Source organism: Corvus kubaryi, unplaced genomic scaffold (genome assembly GCF_017639235.1).
Source record: "Corvus kubaryi isolate FWS band 111438036 unplaced genomic scaffold, C.kubaryi_AGA036_p1.0 133, whole genome shotgun sequence".
NCBI classification, from domain to species: domain Eukaryota; kingdom Metazoa; phylum Chordata; class Aves; order Passeriformes; family Corvidae; genus Corvus; species Corvus kubaryi.
Window position 1 is genome coordinate 26,345,550 of NW_024580667.1, and position 14,983 is coordinate 26,360,532.

Sequence of the window (14,983 nt, forward strand, 5' to 3'; positions counted from 1 at the left end):
CACCCTCACCTCTCCTGCCGCTGCCTTTGTGGTGCAATTGTTTCTGCTTTGAGTTCTCATGCACACCTGTCCCCCTTCCCTTGGCTACATGCACTTGGAGATGAAACTAACAAGGTACTATGCTGGTGGCAAGCAGTGCTTGAATTTTACAATGCGGACATCCTCCTTACTCACAGACAGCAGAGCTCTTCTACTGCCACCCTACAATTAAGCAGTTCTGGCTTTTTCAAACAAATGCAAATGCTTCCTGAAAAAGCACAGGCTGTCTGTGGAGGCTGGGTGTAAAAATCTGTGTAACTGCATCCATGTCATTAACATTGACTTTCACCACTCAAAACTAGAAGACACAGTATCAGAGACCTAATGCAATTAGCAGCTTGCCAGATACTACTGGCATTACCACTGGTAAGGCTAATCAAATCAAAGCAAAGCAAGTCCCCCTGTTTTTGAATGAAAAGCATCACCATTAAATGGTTTAATTTTCTTAAGGGTAAAGGAAGTTAAACCTTACCAAGAAGCAAATGTGTACCAACTTGTATCACCATCAGTTTGGCCCTAAATGTTCAACAAGGAAGGGCTGTGTTACAGCCGTAAAACACCTCTAGGATTTTACACCTATTCTTTAAACTACCCTAACAGTCAGATACATAGATCAAAGAAATATAAAACCATTAACATGAATTGCTACTGGCAAAACAAGGCAGATCAGAGAAATTATGAGTCATCTTTACTGACACCATGCGATTTCTCTCTGATTTGCCCTCTCACAGCCTGGAAGTTTACATTTGCACAAGTCTTAACTTTATCAGAGAACTTTACACAGAAGTTCAAGCAGAAATAGTGTTGGGGTAAAATTTCTTACCAGTAAGTTCTGGAAATAAAGAAAGCAGCAGATAGGAAGACAAGGTGTTGGGAGAGCTATTTAATTGACACAGTTTTGCAGACAAGAAGATTGGGACAACAGTACTGTTCTGAGAAATAGGAAATGCTGGAAATAACGCCAAAAGAGAACTAAAGCCTTGGAAAGAGCTATAAAAATGTAAAAAAGAGAGGGGACTGTGTTACCTATATAATAATCATGTGACTTAGGGCAATGGCCAATTCTCTTCTTCCTTAGTTTTTAAAATGAGCTGCATGTGCATTTACAGTCTGCCAAGTTTAGGGATACTAGATAAACATGTATGTAACATACACAAGCATCAACTATTAACATTTAGATAATGAAAAAATTCATGTGTCCCCATAGATTCTGGCCAAGAAACCAACAACAGAGAAAAGCTTTCACTGGGTGTTGCAGCAGTGATTCCACACTGTAGCAGGCAACAGGCACTGCTCTAAGCCTGATGAAGTGTGGAATCCTGACTGTCTGACACCAACACAAATTATCCCTAGTGACAAGAAGACCAGACACACTTAGTCAGCTGACATCTCGTACCCAGCTTCTCTCTGCAGTAATCACTCTTAACAAAGCTAAGTCTCAGAATGGAAAATATTCCTTCTATCCTTTTCCCTCTTACTTCCTACATATACTGATGGCTGAGGTGACAAGTCATCTTACGCAACACATCTTAATCAAGCCCTGAAACAGTACATTAACAAGAGCCTGAAGAAGATGATTATTTTTCAAAAGAAATACTCTGTGTGCACCAGGTGTACACTGCAAGGACTACTATAAGCTCCCGAAAGCTGCAAGAGATGTACTAGGGTTCAGAGAGAGCTGAAAAGGATATCCTGATCAACTGCATGAAGCCTCTCCCAGACAACTAGTGACAGGAAAAGAGGACACTGCCTCAAGCTGCGCCAAGGCAAGTTCAGGTTGGATACCAGGAAGAACTTTTTCACTGGTTAAGCATTGGAACAGGCTGCCAGTGGAGGTGATAGAGTAATCATCCCTGCAAGAGTTCAAGAAACAACTGGATGTGGTACATAGTGCCATGGTCTAGCTGATCTGGTGGTGTTGAGTCAAAAATGATCTCAGAGGTCTTTTCCAACCCTAATGATTCTATGATGCTCAGTCTAAACTGTGCCATCAGAAGCATGTACGTACCAGTGGGAAATTATATCAAAGCAGAAAACACAATAATAATCAGGTCTTGCAACAAAAAAGATGTAAACAAGCACTGAATAAATGCAGAGAAACAGCTACAGTTTTGGAGATACATTATCAAAGGCTGCAAGCTCCTACTGGCATGTCTACACTTCAGGAGTGCAGGAGGCAAAGGAAGAACATGTTTGCATTACCCCATAAGGCCGCACACAGTATCTCAGAATTGAATCTCTTCTTGTATTTGCGAATCTCTGGTGTGTCACTCTGTGGCCGTGTATTTGTGGGATTCACATTGACAACTGATCCTTTCCGCGTAGGGTCTTGCCTTATTGCCTCTGATCTCATTGCTTCACTAGAAAATCCTACTGGAAGAAAAAAACGTAAAGTGCATGTAATATCCCTCCAGTGCTAGATTCTGGCCATATATTCTCTACATCATACAACTCAAATCAGTAACTCAGAATACTGAGAAAGTCTTTCTTTTTTAAGAAATGTAAATGGAAAAAGAAAATAAACTATGCAATACATTGCAAAACAAATAAAAAGCATGATGGTAACATTCTTAAGTACTTTAAAGAGCCACTGAAATCACTGAACCCTTTTTTCAATTGTCATCTTCAGCTACTTTACTTACCCACAGAAGTCACAGTTGTCCCACTAGATGGAGAAATCTGTAGTAATCTGGGGTCTATAAAAGGTGTAAAGGAGGAGGAAGATTTGTGTTTCTGGAGTGTGTTACTAGCGGACTGAGTCTGCAATGTAAATTTCAACTTTATTAATATTAATGACAATAAAAAGCATGGATAACAAACACCAACATTTTAAAGCCACTACAGAATTATGCTACAGAGCCTCCCCAAGCTTTTATCCTTCCTTTATTAATACACAATGCACTGCAGGCACCACACCTGAACTAGATACATATGCACACTGCACATGTTACAGCAAAATGTAATTAGCTAAACTGTCATCCCTGAACCTCAGCTGCTAGCAAAGTTTTTTAGGACAGACCACTACAATTAGGCACAAAGCAAGGGAATGTCTCTCCTTTTGAAAATCTGCTTAAATGTATGTATACTATTTTATCTGCACACTGTCCACTATCTACAATTTTTGAATTTATGAAGCATCTCCTGACTTGAGGTAGTTTAATATATTATGATGTTTGATCTCTTGGCTTGTGCAACAAAATCAGAACCATCTGGGATCAAGCATTCACTTCTATAATGGACTATGTTTCAATGTTCGCTACTGTTCATTCTCCCTATTTCGTTTAACCTGAGCCTCTTGCCAGAAAGCTGCAGCAGATTCTTCCACCTTTATTTGACAAAGCAACATATTAAACCTGTATCGAACAAAGGTGCTCATTAGTGTGGAAGGTGTAGCAAACAGTGATATGACACTATGAATATGTAGTGGATAAAATCACTGGTGCTTGTTATGAGGTCTAAACATGAAAAAACATAAAGAAAGAAGACAAGTGAAACAATGAACTGTTAAAAGTGGAAATGAAACGACTTAAAAACCCTTGCCAGTTTAGTATTACAGTGACAACATATCATACTGAAGCAGAATGAGACAAGTGGGGAAAAAAAAAGTGTGTATATATATAAAAAGGGTGTGCATGTGGTAAGTTATACCAAGCAGTACTGGGTTTTTGCTCAGTTTTATGCAAACATAGTTACAAGACACTTCTTTAGCATCAACTAATCTTCAACCTCTGATCTTCCTAATCCTCTACAGAAAAAAATAGCAATGGGTCTTTGGAGTATATCCCTCCCCTGCACAACCCAATACCAAAAGGCTCTTCCATCACCAGGCACTGCCACAACCTCCACTTCCCAAGCTGAGTTAACTGAACCCTGCTTACGTATTGCTTAGATCAAAGTAAAGAGCAAGCATATCTCTGGATCAATCAACTGATCTCTATAAACTACAAGAGTGCGCTTTTAGAAAGATCAAAGACCAATGAAGCATAGCTGAAAATTAAGTATTATGCTAAATGAATTTCCAGGAGGAAACTCCCTCACACCCACCCTACTGCTACGTGGTTAAGAAGCATTTTTGATTATGTGGTAAACATGCACATTGCCATAAGCCTACCCAGCTCACTGCAACCTCTCCTCACCACAACACTTGCACACCTACATGGCAGGACTGTACCCTGAGAAGCAGCAGCTTCTTTTCACCGGGTTTCGCTTGCCCTGTATGACCCCCTGCTTGAGACTCTCCTTGTAAGCCAGGCTGGCCACCCAGCCAGGAGTGACACCATACAAGGCTCCTTGCTCACTGCTGGGGTTGGTAAGGGGCAAAAGACCCTTCGTTCATTCCCATGTATACATATCCTCTGCTGCAAGGGGTTACACACACGTAAAGGACCAGGCTTTCCCACTAGCACTTGGTAAAGGAAGGCACCATCCTGAGATCAGCCCAGGACAGCAAGAGGGAGCTTCCCCCATAGTGAAATCTTCTCCCCTTGGACACAATCAGCATTGGCGGAGAACAGTGATCTTTACACAGCTGCTTCTCAGGGTACACACATACTTGGAAAAAAACCCAAATATTTCCCCCCATTCATTATTTCAAAATAACAATACCTCAGGTTTTTACAACCCTCCCAGGCAACACCTGATTTGTTCACCCAGCCCACGTGGCAAGCTATAGTGAGCAAAATCCCTCCACAGCCACTTCCTCTCCCAAAGGGTGAGTCTCCACAAGCAGCTCCTCATATGTGTGGAGACACTAGTCCAGCCTTTACTGACAAAGCCAAAATTAACTGCTAATTCTGAAGAGGCACATTGCTTGCAATTAGCCTGCTCCCGGAATAAAACAGAATTAAAAAAGAGTATTGGCTTGAAAATGCAGTAGTCAAGTTTAGTTTAAAACGAACGCCATGCAATTAATGACTCACTAAAAGGAAGCAAAAATAGTAAACTGGCAAGTTTGGCGTGGGACTGCTCTAGAGTTAAGGGCTTCTTACACAGAACTGAAATGTGTTATTTGGGAGGTGGGAACAAAGGTGACAGGAAAAAAAAGCAGGGGAGGTTGGCTGGAGTTCCTTTGCAAACTAGCTACTAGGCAATGCTGCTATAACCCTATGAAAGCAGCCAGCTGTGGTGTAAGACATACCTCATTAGTAGTTAGCTTGTCCTGGGGTGTCTGTGGGGACATGGTGGGTGTCGGCTGGCTGGAGGATGGGGAAGAGGAGGTGGAGGAAGTGGAGGAGGAATGGCTTTGCTGTAAGAGATCTGGCAAGAGGTGAATGCGACCGGCAAAGCCATTGCTCTCATGATGGCTGGCACGCTTTTTGTCAACTGTACTCTGTAGAAAAAACAGGCACACTTGTCTTGCTCAAGTGCTGCTTAAAGGTCTATATCCCTAACAACCTCTCTCCTTCTCTCCCTCACTTCCTACCTTTTCACTTTTTTTTTTTTTTTAATTATTTTTTTAAATAAGCTGACAATCCATGCTTTGATGCCTGCATGGAAAGTGGGCAGAGATACTAGAATTCATCAAATTCCCACCGGCAGGCAAAAGCTTGGTTCATGTGGTTGACTTGCACAGCCAGTTCCACCAATTAACAGAAGAATAACTGTGCTGCTAAGTCCAACACCACAACAGGGACAAGCACATTTTTGGGGATGGGGATTTTTTTCCCTATTATTTTGTTTTAAACTAACTTAGATCCTATACAGATAGCAGTTCGGACTTTCTGGAGAATCCCTTCAGCTAATTATTTAAAACAATAACCATGAAACCTTCATTTTCAAACAAGAGGGCTCAATTAAGAAATCAGCATTCAGTTGTGAAACTCAGAAATGCGATTACTGAGGAAACTCCTATAAGCTAACACGCTCATTAACACACAAGCTCATTAACAGGGAACCATTATCTTTCAGAGGCACAAGGATGCAATATTTTCAGAATCAAAGGCAACAACACAGCACTCTAGCTCTGTCCACATTCTCTGCCTCACCACCTATTTTGCCTCTCCCCCACACCGACTCTTGTGTGAAATCACATGTACATGTGTGTGTATATTATCTGGGTGGTCTGTATGCCCTCAACTACAGGTTCAAAACAATTTTAAAAAACCTTGAGTGCTCCCACCCCAGTCTCCCTCCCAGCCCCACTCCTGAGACACATATTTGGTTCTGTGGTAAAACTAAACTAAGTTTTTGCTCCAGGTACTTGCTCCACACACCTGCAGCTTTTCTACCCTTCTCTCCCACAGACTTTGAGATATTCTGCATGGTGCTGCCATGAGTGTCACTGGAAAGCATGCAAAACAGAAGCAAGGGGTGATGGGCTACTGTTCTCTTTGCATGCATCAAACATCTTGCTCATCTGAAATTCACTACAGCTGCGTCTTGATAATACGAACAACAAATATAATGTAGAAACAGCATGGGTGAATGAGCGAGTGGGTTAATGAGCACAGAAAGGGTGCAGCACTGCACAGGGAAGGAAAAGCAATACCTGTCGAACAATTAAGGTGCCCTCCTTAGAAGGAGTCAAGGCAGGTTCACTCTCCACATCATCATGGACAATCATGGTTTTTACTGACTCTGTTTCACCATTGCTCAAGTTCAACGTTGACCTATTTGCCAGACAAGAAATAACTGGAGTGAGATAACAGCACTAGTGCCTTGGCTGTCACTGCCCTGAATCATGGAATACTCAGAATTAATTTATATTGTGACACCAGTAGAATATTTACATAAGCTGCCTAGAAAAGCCTCTCTATCAAGAGATTGTTAAACAGTTTCTTGTTCTGTAAGAAATCAAGGAAGAAGAGGGAAAGGACATTGAAAAGATTAGCCTCAGTGTTTGAATATATGAACATACAAGGCTGCTATGTCTTGCTCATAGATTGTAGTAAGCTGAAAGAACTAACATACAAGCCAAAGTAGCTAACATCCTTTTCCTTCAATCCCCTGTAAGGGAAAACAGATGCAAAACACTGTTAGAGGGACTAACACTGCTCGGACATCATCGGGTCCAGAAGTAGATTCATCTGCTCCTTCTTGTTCCATATCATCATCTTCCTCATCTGTTGTCCCTGATTCCTCACTTGAGGATGAGTAATCCGTTACTTTATGTGGAGGTCGCACATCCTCTACTGCTCGCAATTCCTTTGCCAATGCAGTTAAATCCTGATGGCAGAGGGAAGAAAAAAAATTAAAAACTGATGTTGCAAGTAGGAGAGAAGAAGAGTTTGCAAGACAAACCCACAGGATTAGTGCCTGAGTTTGTTCACTTGTTCACTTCTGTGATTCCATTGCCCCAGCAGTACTATTTCCTTTGACTTACTCATTCCTAACAGTTACCAAAACTCACTTTCTGATAGATTCAAGCACCAGAAGAGTCAACCTAAGGGGGTCTTGCCATATCACAGGAAAATGTGCATACTCTAAAACCCAACTACCCTATGACTTCAGTTTACGCTATCATACCATCTGAAGGACGTATACAAGCACAAGGACCCACTCTCTCATAGTGGCTACTGTCACAGTTCATTTTCCTAAACTTTTCAAGCTAATAGCATCTGCCACAAGAAATCTAGACATCAAGGTTGTAGAAAGATCCTAGGACTTTCTGAGCCACCTAAGGCACAGTTGCAGAGAGCTGATCTCCTTGAAACCTTTTGATCAATTTCCAGCTGCAAGGAACTGTGCTGAGGCGTTCACTTGTGAAGTCCAATTCATCAGCACCAGTCAGTCACACAAGACTGTCAAACAGTACATACAGTATGGGACATAAGCTGCACTTCTGTCTGCAGTTTGCAGAGTGGGTAAACATGGTTTGCAGTCAGTTCAATGTGTTCTCAGCTGTGTAGCTATGTTTTATTTAGCTGAATACAGTTTATGGCAAATATTTCACACATTAAACTATCAGAAGTGAAGAACCAGCCTCTATGTTTCTTTAGAAAGCTGACGGATTTGGGTGATGGTGAAGCATCATAAGAGATACGGCAACTGAAGAAAGTTTCAAGGAAAGGTGCAAATACTGTGAAAACCCATTGAGCTCCCCAAGATACAACTGGACACAGAGCTGTTATCAATTGTAATAGCAGCCAGATATAGGAAATGTCAGAAATCTTCCACAGAGAGTAGGAAAAATTTAAGGTCTTACCACTTCTCCCTGCACCATTCAGCCCAGCATTGGCACATTCAGGTCAAATGCATGACCATTGGTCCAGCCCCAGGAAGGAAGCACAAGATTGAAAGAGAGAAAGGCGTGGATTAGGAAGGAAGAAGACCAGAGAGCAGAAATCAATTCCAGAAGCAGAGCAAAATCTAATGTTTGCAGTACTGATATGCACAGGCAATTACACAGCCCAGAACATGCTGCTAGACCCACAGTTACAAACTCAATTCTAGCTGATGTTCACCCCTAATGGCACTGAATGAAGCTCTCACTGTACTTTTTGTGAATCTACCTGAAAGAGAAGGAGGACAGGGGAGGTGGATGCAACTCACAGCAGGCTTGATAGGTCTGAAGACTTCCTTTTTCTCTTCAGGCTTTTTAGGTACACTTTCATGGCGCTGTGATGGCGAACCCTCTGATTTGGATGATGCTGCATGTGCCAAGACCCCAAAAGGAATACAGAACAAAACAGATTAGGCAGGGAGCTAAAACATGTTGTCTTACTTCACTTTAGAGTGAGGAAGAGAGGTGAGAAGACTATTAGGGGTGTCTGACCACAAGACCGCAGTTTCACTATGACATTGTCCCTGAAGGACTGTATAAAAAACATCATAAGCTGGGATTTGTATAGGGTGCAACTGACCTATGTCTGAAGCCAAAGTAAACGGTCACAACAATTGTAAATCAAAGACTCAAGTGTGGCCACGAGCTGGAAAACCTCCATCATCATCCACTGTAGCCAGCTGAGACCTATCCATTGCAGTCTGCACCGCATCAACAACCACCACGGTGACAAGCAACAAGTATCAAAATGTGCCCCTGCACACATGAGGAAGGGAGGGAGCTGTGAGGGCATGGAGACTGGGCTATTTGCACACAGGAACATGCAGCAGTGCCTGGATGTGAATTAAAGAACAATGAAACAGTTTGACAATGATTTCTGTGCCTACTGCCTTTGCCAAGCAAGGACATACAGCCAAGAGGGTACAGGAAGCTAATCCATCTGTGACACTGCATGCTCAAAGGTTGTTCCTTGTGAGGGTTATCAGCCTTAATTACTGAGGGCTTCACAGCTTAATAAACTCAGAAACACACTGTTCCAAAGGGTGGGAGAAGGACTTACATCTCATCCTGAACCGCTCTCCAGACCCGCTCTGAGAGCCAGGGTGGGAGCCAGGTTGCGAGCCAGAGTTGCTTGAGCCAGAAGAACTGCCACTGCCTGGCCTTGGTACAAGCTTCTCCACCCTTTCCCACAGCAGACGAGGCTCTATATTGCTGTACCAAGGGAGGAAAGAAATTCTTTGTTACACACACTTCAGTCACACACACTGAAACATCACTCTCCCTCAGTGTTTTGCTAATAACTCAACTGAAAGAACACTTTAACACTGAGCTCAGGGCATCAGTAATGCTTCACAACCCAGGCAGTGGCTCCCTTTGAAATAACTATTACCTTATTTATGATGGTTAAAAAAAAAGTTTAGGTGGGTATAAGCTATTCCTTTTATTTGGAATTATCTACCTGCCATTCTTATGCATCTAATCTGAAGCGGACAATTCTCTCAGCCTGCATGCAGCAGGTTTAAAATTGGCTCAGTAGTGTCCTAGGAACTAAACACTAGCCAAAAAGAATACCAGAATACCCTCACCCCTGTCCAGTGAGCTAATTCCAGGGTGGCCTCCCATGTTCCTCTGCTGAGCTCAGGAGTCAGCTCTCTCTTCCCCTTCCTGACCTCGGATGCTGTGTCACAGCTCATGGAGTCTTTTTCCCCCTCTTAAAATATTTTTTTCTGGCTAAGAGGCCAAAAAGTTTCTGAGGTCTCTTCACTTTAGATATTACAAGCCCTTCTGCTGACAGTAATCCCCATGGTACATCCAAGATGACCCACTGCACCAAAAGGCAAGATGTTCACAAACAGCCATATTTTTTCCAAAATTTGAAGGATATTTGAAATTATTGCTAAAATTACAGGGCAGGCAACTCAAATGAGAAGAGGAAAGAAGAAATTTTGTCAGCATTTGTTGACACATGCTACAGCAAGGGAAATCAATATTAATCATTACTGAAAAGGGATCCTACATTATCTTCCTTTCACATCCTACAGGCATTGCCAAAAGCTGTCCAGAAACACCTGGATTCCCATAAGCCTTTTCCTTCCAATTCAAGAAAAGCCAGGACACGTAGGCTTACAAACCTCGTGGAATTTCTTTGACCTGCTTGGTTGTTTTGCTGCCCACTGCCCTGCAGTGGGGAATCACGGCGGGACAGGACTGGTGATCGGGATGTTGTTCTCACAGGTACCTTGGGAGAAAAAAGGTTGTGTTAAACCCATGAAGAGAACAGAGAGGACAGGAAGATACAATCTCTCCTGCCACGAAATATATTCTTAAGATCTTAACAATGTGTTCTAAGTACAAGCTAGTATCAATGACCAAAAGCAATGAACAAACACCCACAAAGCCAAAAGCCTTAGTTGTGATGCTGTTCAGAATTTGAATAGAGCCCAAAGTTGAGTCCTAATATTAAATAGAGTTTAACGGTTATCACACGAACACGTACACACCCTGCTACCCTCCCAACTACTGAGACATTTGAAAAGAATATGGCATTTTGACTGAAGCAGGGAAGGCACAAAGCAATTTGCTGAAACAGCATGAGAATTAGGAGAATAAGCTCAAGGGAACCAAACAAATGCCCGGGAATGGATCAGCAGAAGGCAAAGACTGGTGGGGGGGGGGGAGCAAGAATATACTCAGAAGAAGCAAATCCCAGTGGATGGGAGGGGGGATGGGAGTGGGAGAGGAGGAGGAAATATATTGAATGTTTCCTTTTTGTTCAGATCCATCTCAATTTTAAATAAGTGTATGATTCATAGTTTGGGTTGCTAACCGATGAAGAGGAATATTAACTCTGAGCAATAACCTCAGGGATAATTTGAATTCTTTCCTGAATATGGTAATGATTTGTTAACTTTGCATAATAAATTGTTTCTCTGAAATAGCTGCATTCTATAAATAATTAGCAATTTTATATGAAGCTTCAATATTGTACTTCAGGTTGATTAACATTAACCCATTGACTGAATACCTACATTATGATCTGCCTTCCAAAATACTGTTACCAGTGCTGGCACAAGGGCACGGTCTTCCCAGTGCCCAGGGTATCACATCCTTAAGAAAACTGTAATTAATAATAAAAAATACCACACATCTGTCTTTCTACTCCTTACCCTTGGAGGCACCTCGTCACTGTCTGATCTAGCCCAAGCCTTTTGGGTGGGGTCAGGTACCTCCGACTTAGAGTCAGAACTCTGATTAAGCACTTCACTGCGTGAAGGTGGATATGGGTCCTGGGAACGAAGATGGTGATGAGCAAATTTGGGAGAAGGGTCACTGAAGGAATGGGATCGCGAGACAGGGGAAACATTGTTCTTGAGAGATGCCAGATGGGACCACTGTACCTTACAAGAAAACAAAACATAAAACATTCAATGCGCTCAGTATAACCGGCTTTCCAATTAACACAGAATAAAGGCAGGTGGGGCAGGCAGAGACAAATTGGTTATGGCATTAGGTAAGCGTGGGGTGGAATCGATGCACTTAAAGCAAGGCAAGCGCCCAAAGAACGTAACAGACTGAAAATACAGCACATATGCATTTTTTGTGTGATACGCTCTCCACATACACATACACTGGTGCCCAGAGGAAAAGGGGACCCAATATCTGCACCATGAGCCTGAATTCAAAGGCCACTCAAGACAGAAGTTGCCTTCTGTTCCCTGGTCTTCAGTGGGCTTTGGCCAGGTCTCATGGCAGCACTGGTGGGCTGGGAAATTTGAAGTGGACATCCAATTGAAACAATGTACAAAATTAAAGAATGCTGTAAATTGGGCAAACCAACAGACATTTACATTTCCTAATAAATTTAGGAACTGGATACAGCTCAAAACTTTTGGAGAAAGACCATAACACAAAGCCTTTATTCCTTTACAGTTATTGCAATATATATAAAAAACCATAATATATATTGTATATAGTATACATATGTACAATGCATATTATACTTACACCATATATGTACCATATAGTGTACATATATACATATTTATACACAAAGTACACACACACACACTTACATGCACACATATTCAATTACACATACTAAGAAGGCATAACAGTGACCCTGGAGTTAAAACTCCATTACGATTCCCAGTGAAATCCATATTGACCCTTCAGCCTACTTCCTCTTTGTGCATAAGCCTGTGTTTCAGAGTTAATTTCTGAAACTAAGGAGGAGGAAAGGTCATAACTGAGGAACATGCTGTTTTCACACCTAATGATTAAGCAAAACTTTGCTTTCAATCCCAGTTTCAGTAGGCTGGCTGTATTTGTTTTTATATGATTATTATTTCCTCAATTTTAATACACACAGCTGTTGAAGAGCCTGATTATCCTTAATATGAGTGGAAGACACAGACTTTAAAAGTAACTGGCACAGAGTATGAAGATACAAGTCCAATATTTTGATATAGTCATAGAAGTTTGAATAAAAGCCAGGAAATAATGAGCAAGAGATGAAGTTCTGTCCTGATTTCTCCCACTCTTCCGTCTGTTCAAATTCTCCTGTTGTCCAAAAGAGTGGCAATACCTAGTCACAGTCAGGGATGGTTTTAGCTTGCACTGTCATCAACAGACTTTATTTGAAAGAAGAAAATTCTGCATGGAAACAGAGGAACTAAATGCAGAACTCTACCGTTTAATTTAGCATACTAAATTGCTCAGAATTCCTGGGCCATGTCAAAGTTTTAGACAAAGGTTACTTATTCATGCAATATGAGACTAGATATCAAGATCTGGAGGCCTCTCCTTAGAAAACAACAGAACAATGGCTACCATGAAGCTCTTGGTCTTCTTGATTTTCCAGGGGTGGTACAGAGCTCTACTTAGCAACTGCAGGCCTACTGACAATAAACTTGCTTTTCTTAACATGCTCTGCAACGCTCTTTGAAACACTGCTCATACTATTAAAACCCACTTGTTTAGTTAGCTTTTTTCTGCAAGAATTTAAAAAACCAAGCAAGTGCACTTTTTTCCTGAGCATCCTTTTTAGTAGTAAATACCTTGCACAGAACAAATTCTGAATTGCAAAATGCTCTGCAACTGCCACCAGCATTTAACCCACTGTGTCACTGCTGCACAGATAATAACGGGATGCAAAAGTTCTACTCTAGCTCTAACATTGAAAAAACCCAAACCAAACCACCAAACTCAGAAATCCATCAGTTTCTCAATAAAACAAGCAAAAATAGACAAAGAGTAAATCTACAGAATAAGCTGTTTTGTGTAACAGTACTACCCTCTACAATAGGCTTTCTAAGTGCAAAGATCTGCAAATTTGAAGGAAACATGTTAGGACTTCTGCATTCCCTCGAGGATCACCAAGATTTTCCTGGGCACTTACCTGGGGCTCCATTGGCCTCTGCAGGGCAGGCTGAGCAGGTTCTGAGTTTCCATTGGAAAAGGACTCTGATCTTGAAGGCACTGGTGGCTCCAACACTTTGCCCATCTGTTTAGACTGTGCTTCAGGGGAGCCCTGATTAGTTTTTCTAAATCTCTCCTCCACCTAAGCCAAAATAAATGGAGGTTAAGCCTCGAGTCAGTAAAACCAATTACAGTAGAAATACAAAGGGGAGTACCACCTTTTCTTTACCACAAAGAAACCAAATACATTTGGGGTTTGGCAGGATTTTTTCCCTACCACTTTTGCCAGCACTGTAAGTTCACTGAGTGAACTACACCAAGGCAGCAAGTATGCCAATATGGATAATCCATACCAGGAAGAGAGGAGATACAGGAGGTAGTAAGATGTGAGATAATGTCATGAAAGACCATTAGGGGCCTTCTTTCTGCCTAGATTAATTGTTATCGGTACTTTCCTCACAGATAATAAAAAGGATATATGAAAACAGAAACAACTTTATATTATAAAAGTACATTTCCCATTGCTATCTCTTACTTTAGTTGACCACCTTATGCAACCAGTGGTTTTGGATGATCTGCTTTCCTGTGCTTTTCTCTTTGGCAATAGAAAAAGAGATAGGAGGATATGTTTCTCTGCCAGGTAATACTGGAGTCTGTTCAGCTTTAGGCACAAAAGTGTAGGATTTATTATTGTCTCTCTTACCAATCAGTCCCAGCACAACCTCAAAGGCTGTAGAGGACAGTCCCATCATCCTGTTTCCTGTTCTCAGGAAGGTGTAGAATTGATCTTATATTAACCTCAAGAGCTTGCTGAGGGGAAGACTAAATCAGAATGTACTCAATCCTCAGAAGACCATCAAGCAAGGTCCCCATGCAGAAACATCACCTCTTTCAAGGCCACAACACTGAGAACAAAGTGAGATGTATGAAGCACAGGAGATGGAGGGAGGCTACAGGCAGAAAGGAAATAGCCTCCCATTTCCTAAGACTGTTGCTAGAACCAAGGCAGCATGTGCCAGGGAAGCTGCCTCTGAGGAATGCTAAACTCCCAGCATTTTATCAAAGCACCAAAGATCAGACTGGAAGCTTGGGATGATTTAATTTGCTTTAACCCTTGTGCCCAGAGCACGAAACCAGTATTGGGACGATTTCCTAATTGCTCCCTAGCAGTGATGGTCTGGAGATGATGGCTACCAGAAGACAGAGGCAAGTTTCCAGACTCCTCACCTCAGGTGGGCTCCTTTACAAACCCAACTTGCCGCTGCTTTCCAAAATTTCAGGATAGTACCAGTTTGCCTATAGGCA

At 41.9% G+C, this 14,983-nt stretch overlaps 1 protein-coding gene across 12 annotated transcripts in view; it reads right to left on the reverse strand.

Moving 5' to 3' along the window:
- Positions 1–14,983, reverse strand: part of MAP4K4 (mitogen-activated protein kinase kinase kinase kinase 4) — a 166,586-nt gene that overhangs the window by 17,809 nt on the left and 133,794 nt on the right. For 2 of the 12 annotated variants that reach the window (XM_042040228.1, XM_042040194.1), the window contains 11 exons: positions 13,659–13,820; positions 11,428–11,658; positions 10,393–10,499; positions 9,321–9,472; positions 8,530–8,627; positions 8,183–8,191; positions 7,028–7,203; positions 6,527–6,647; positions 5,177–5,368; positions 2,682–2,799; positions 2,242–2,412 (listed from right to left, as the gene is read on the reverse strand). In XM_042040228.1, coding sequence (XP_041896162.1) covers positions 2,242–2,412; positions 2,682–2,799; positions 5,177–5,368; positions 6,527–6,647; positions 7,028–7,203; positions 8,183–8,191; positions 8,530–8,627; positions 9,321–9,472; positions 10,393–10,499; positions 11,428–11,658; positions 13,659–13,820 — 1,537 coding nt within the window. The remainder of the gene's footprint in view (positions 1–2,241; positions 2,413–2,681; positions 2,800–5,176; positions 5,369–6,526; positions 6,648–7,027; positions 7,204–8,182; positions 8,192–8,529; positions 8,628–9,320; positions 9,473–10,392; positions 10,500–11,427; positions 11,659–13,658; positions 13,821–14,983) is intronic. The other 10 variants (XM_042040237.1, XM_042040211.1, XM_042040202.1 and 7 more) reach the window with 10 other exon arrangements.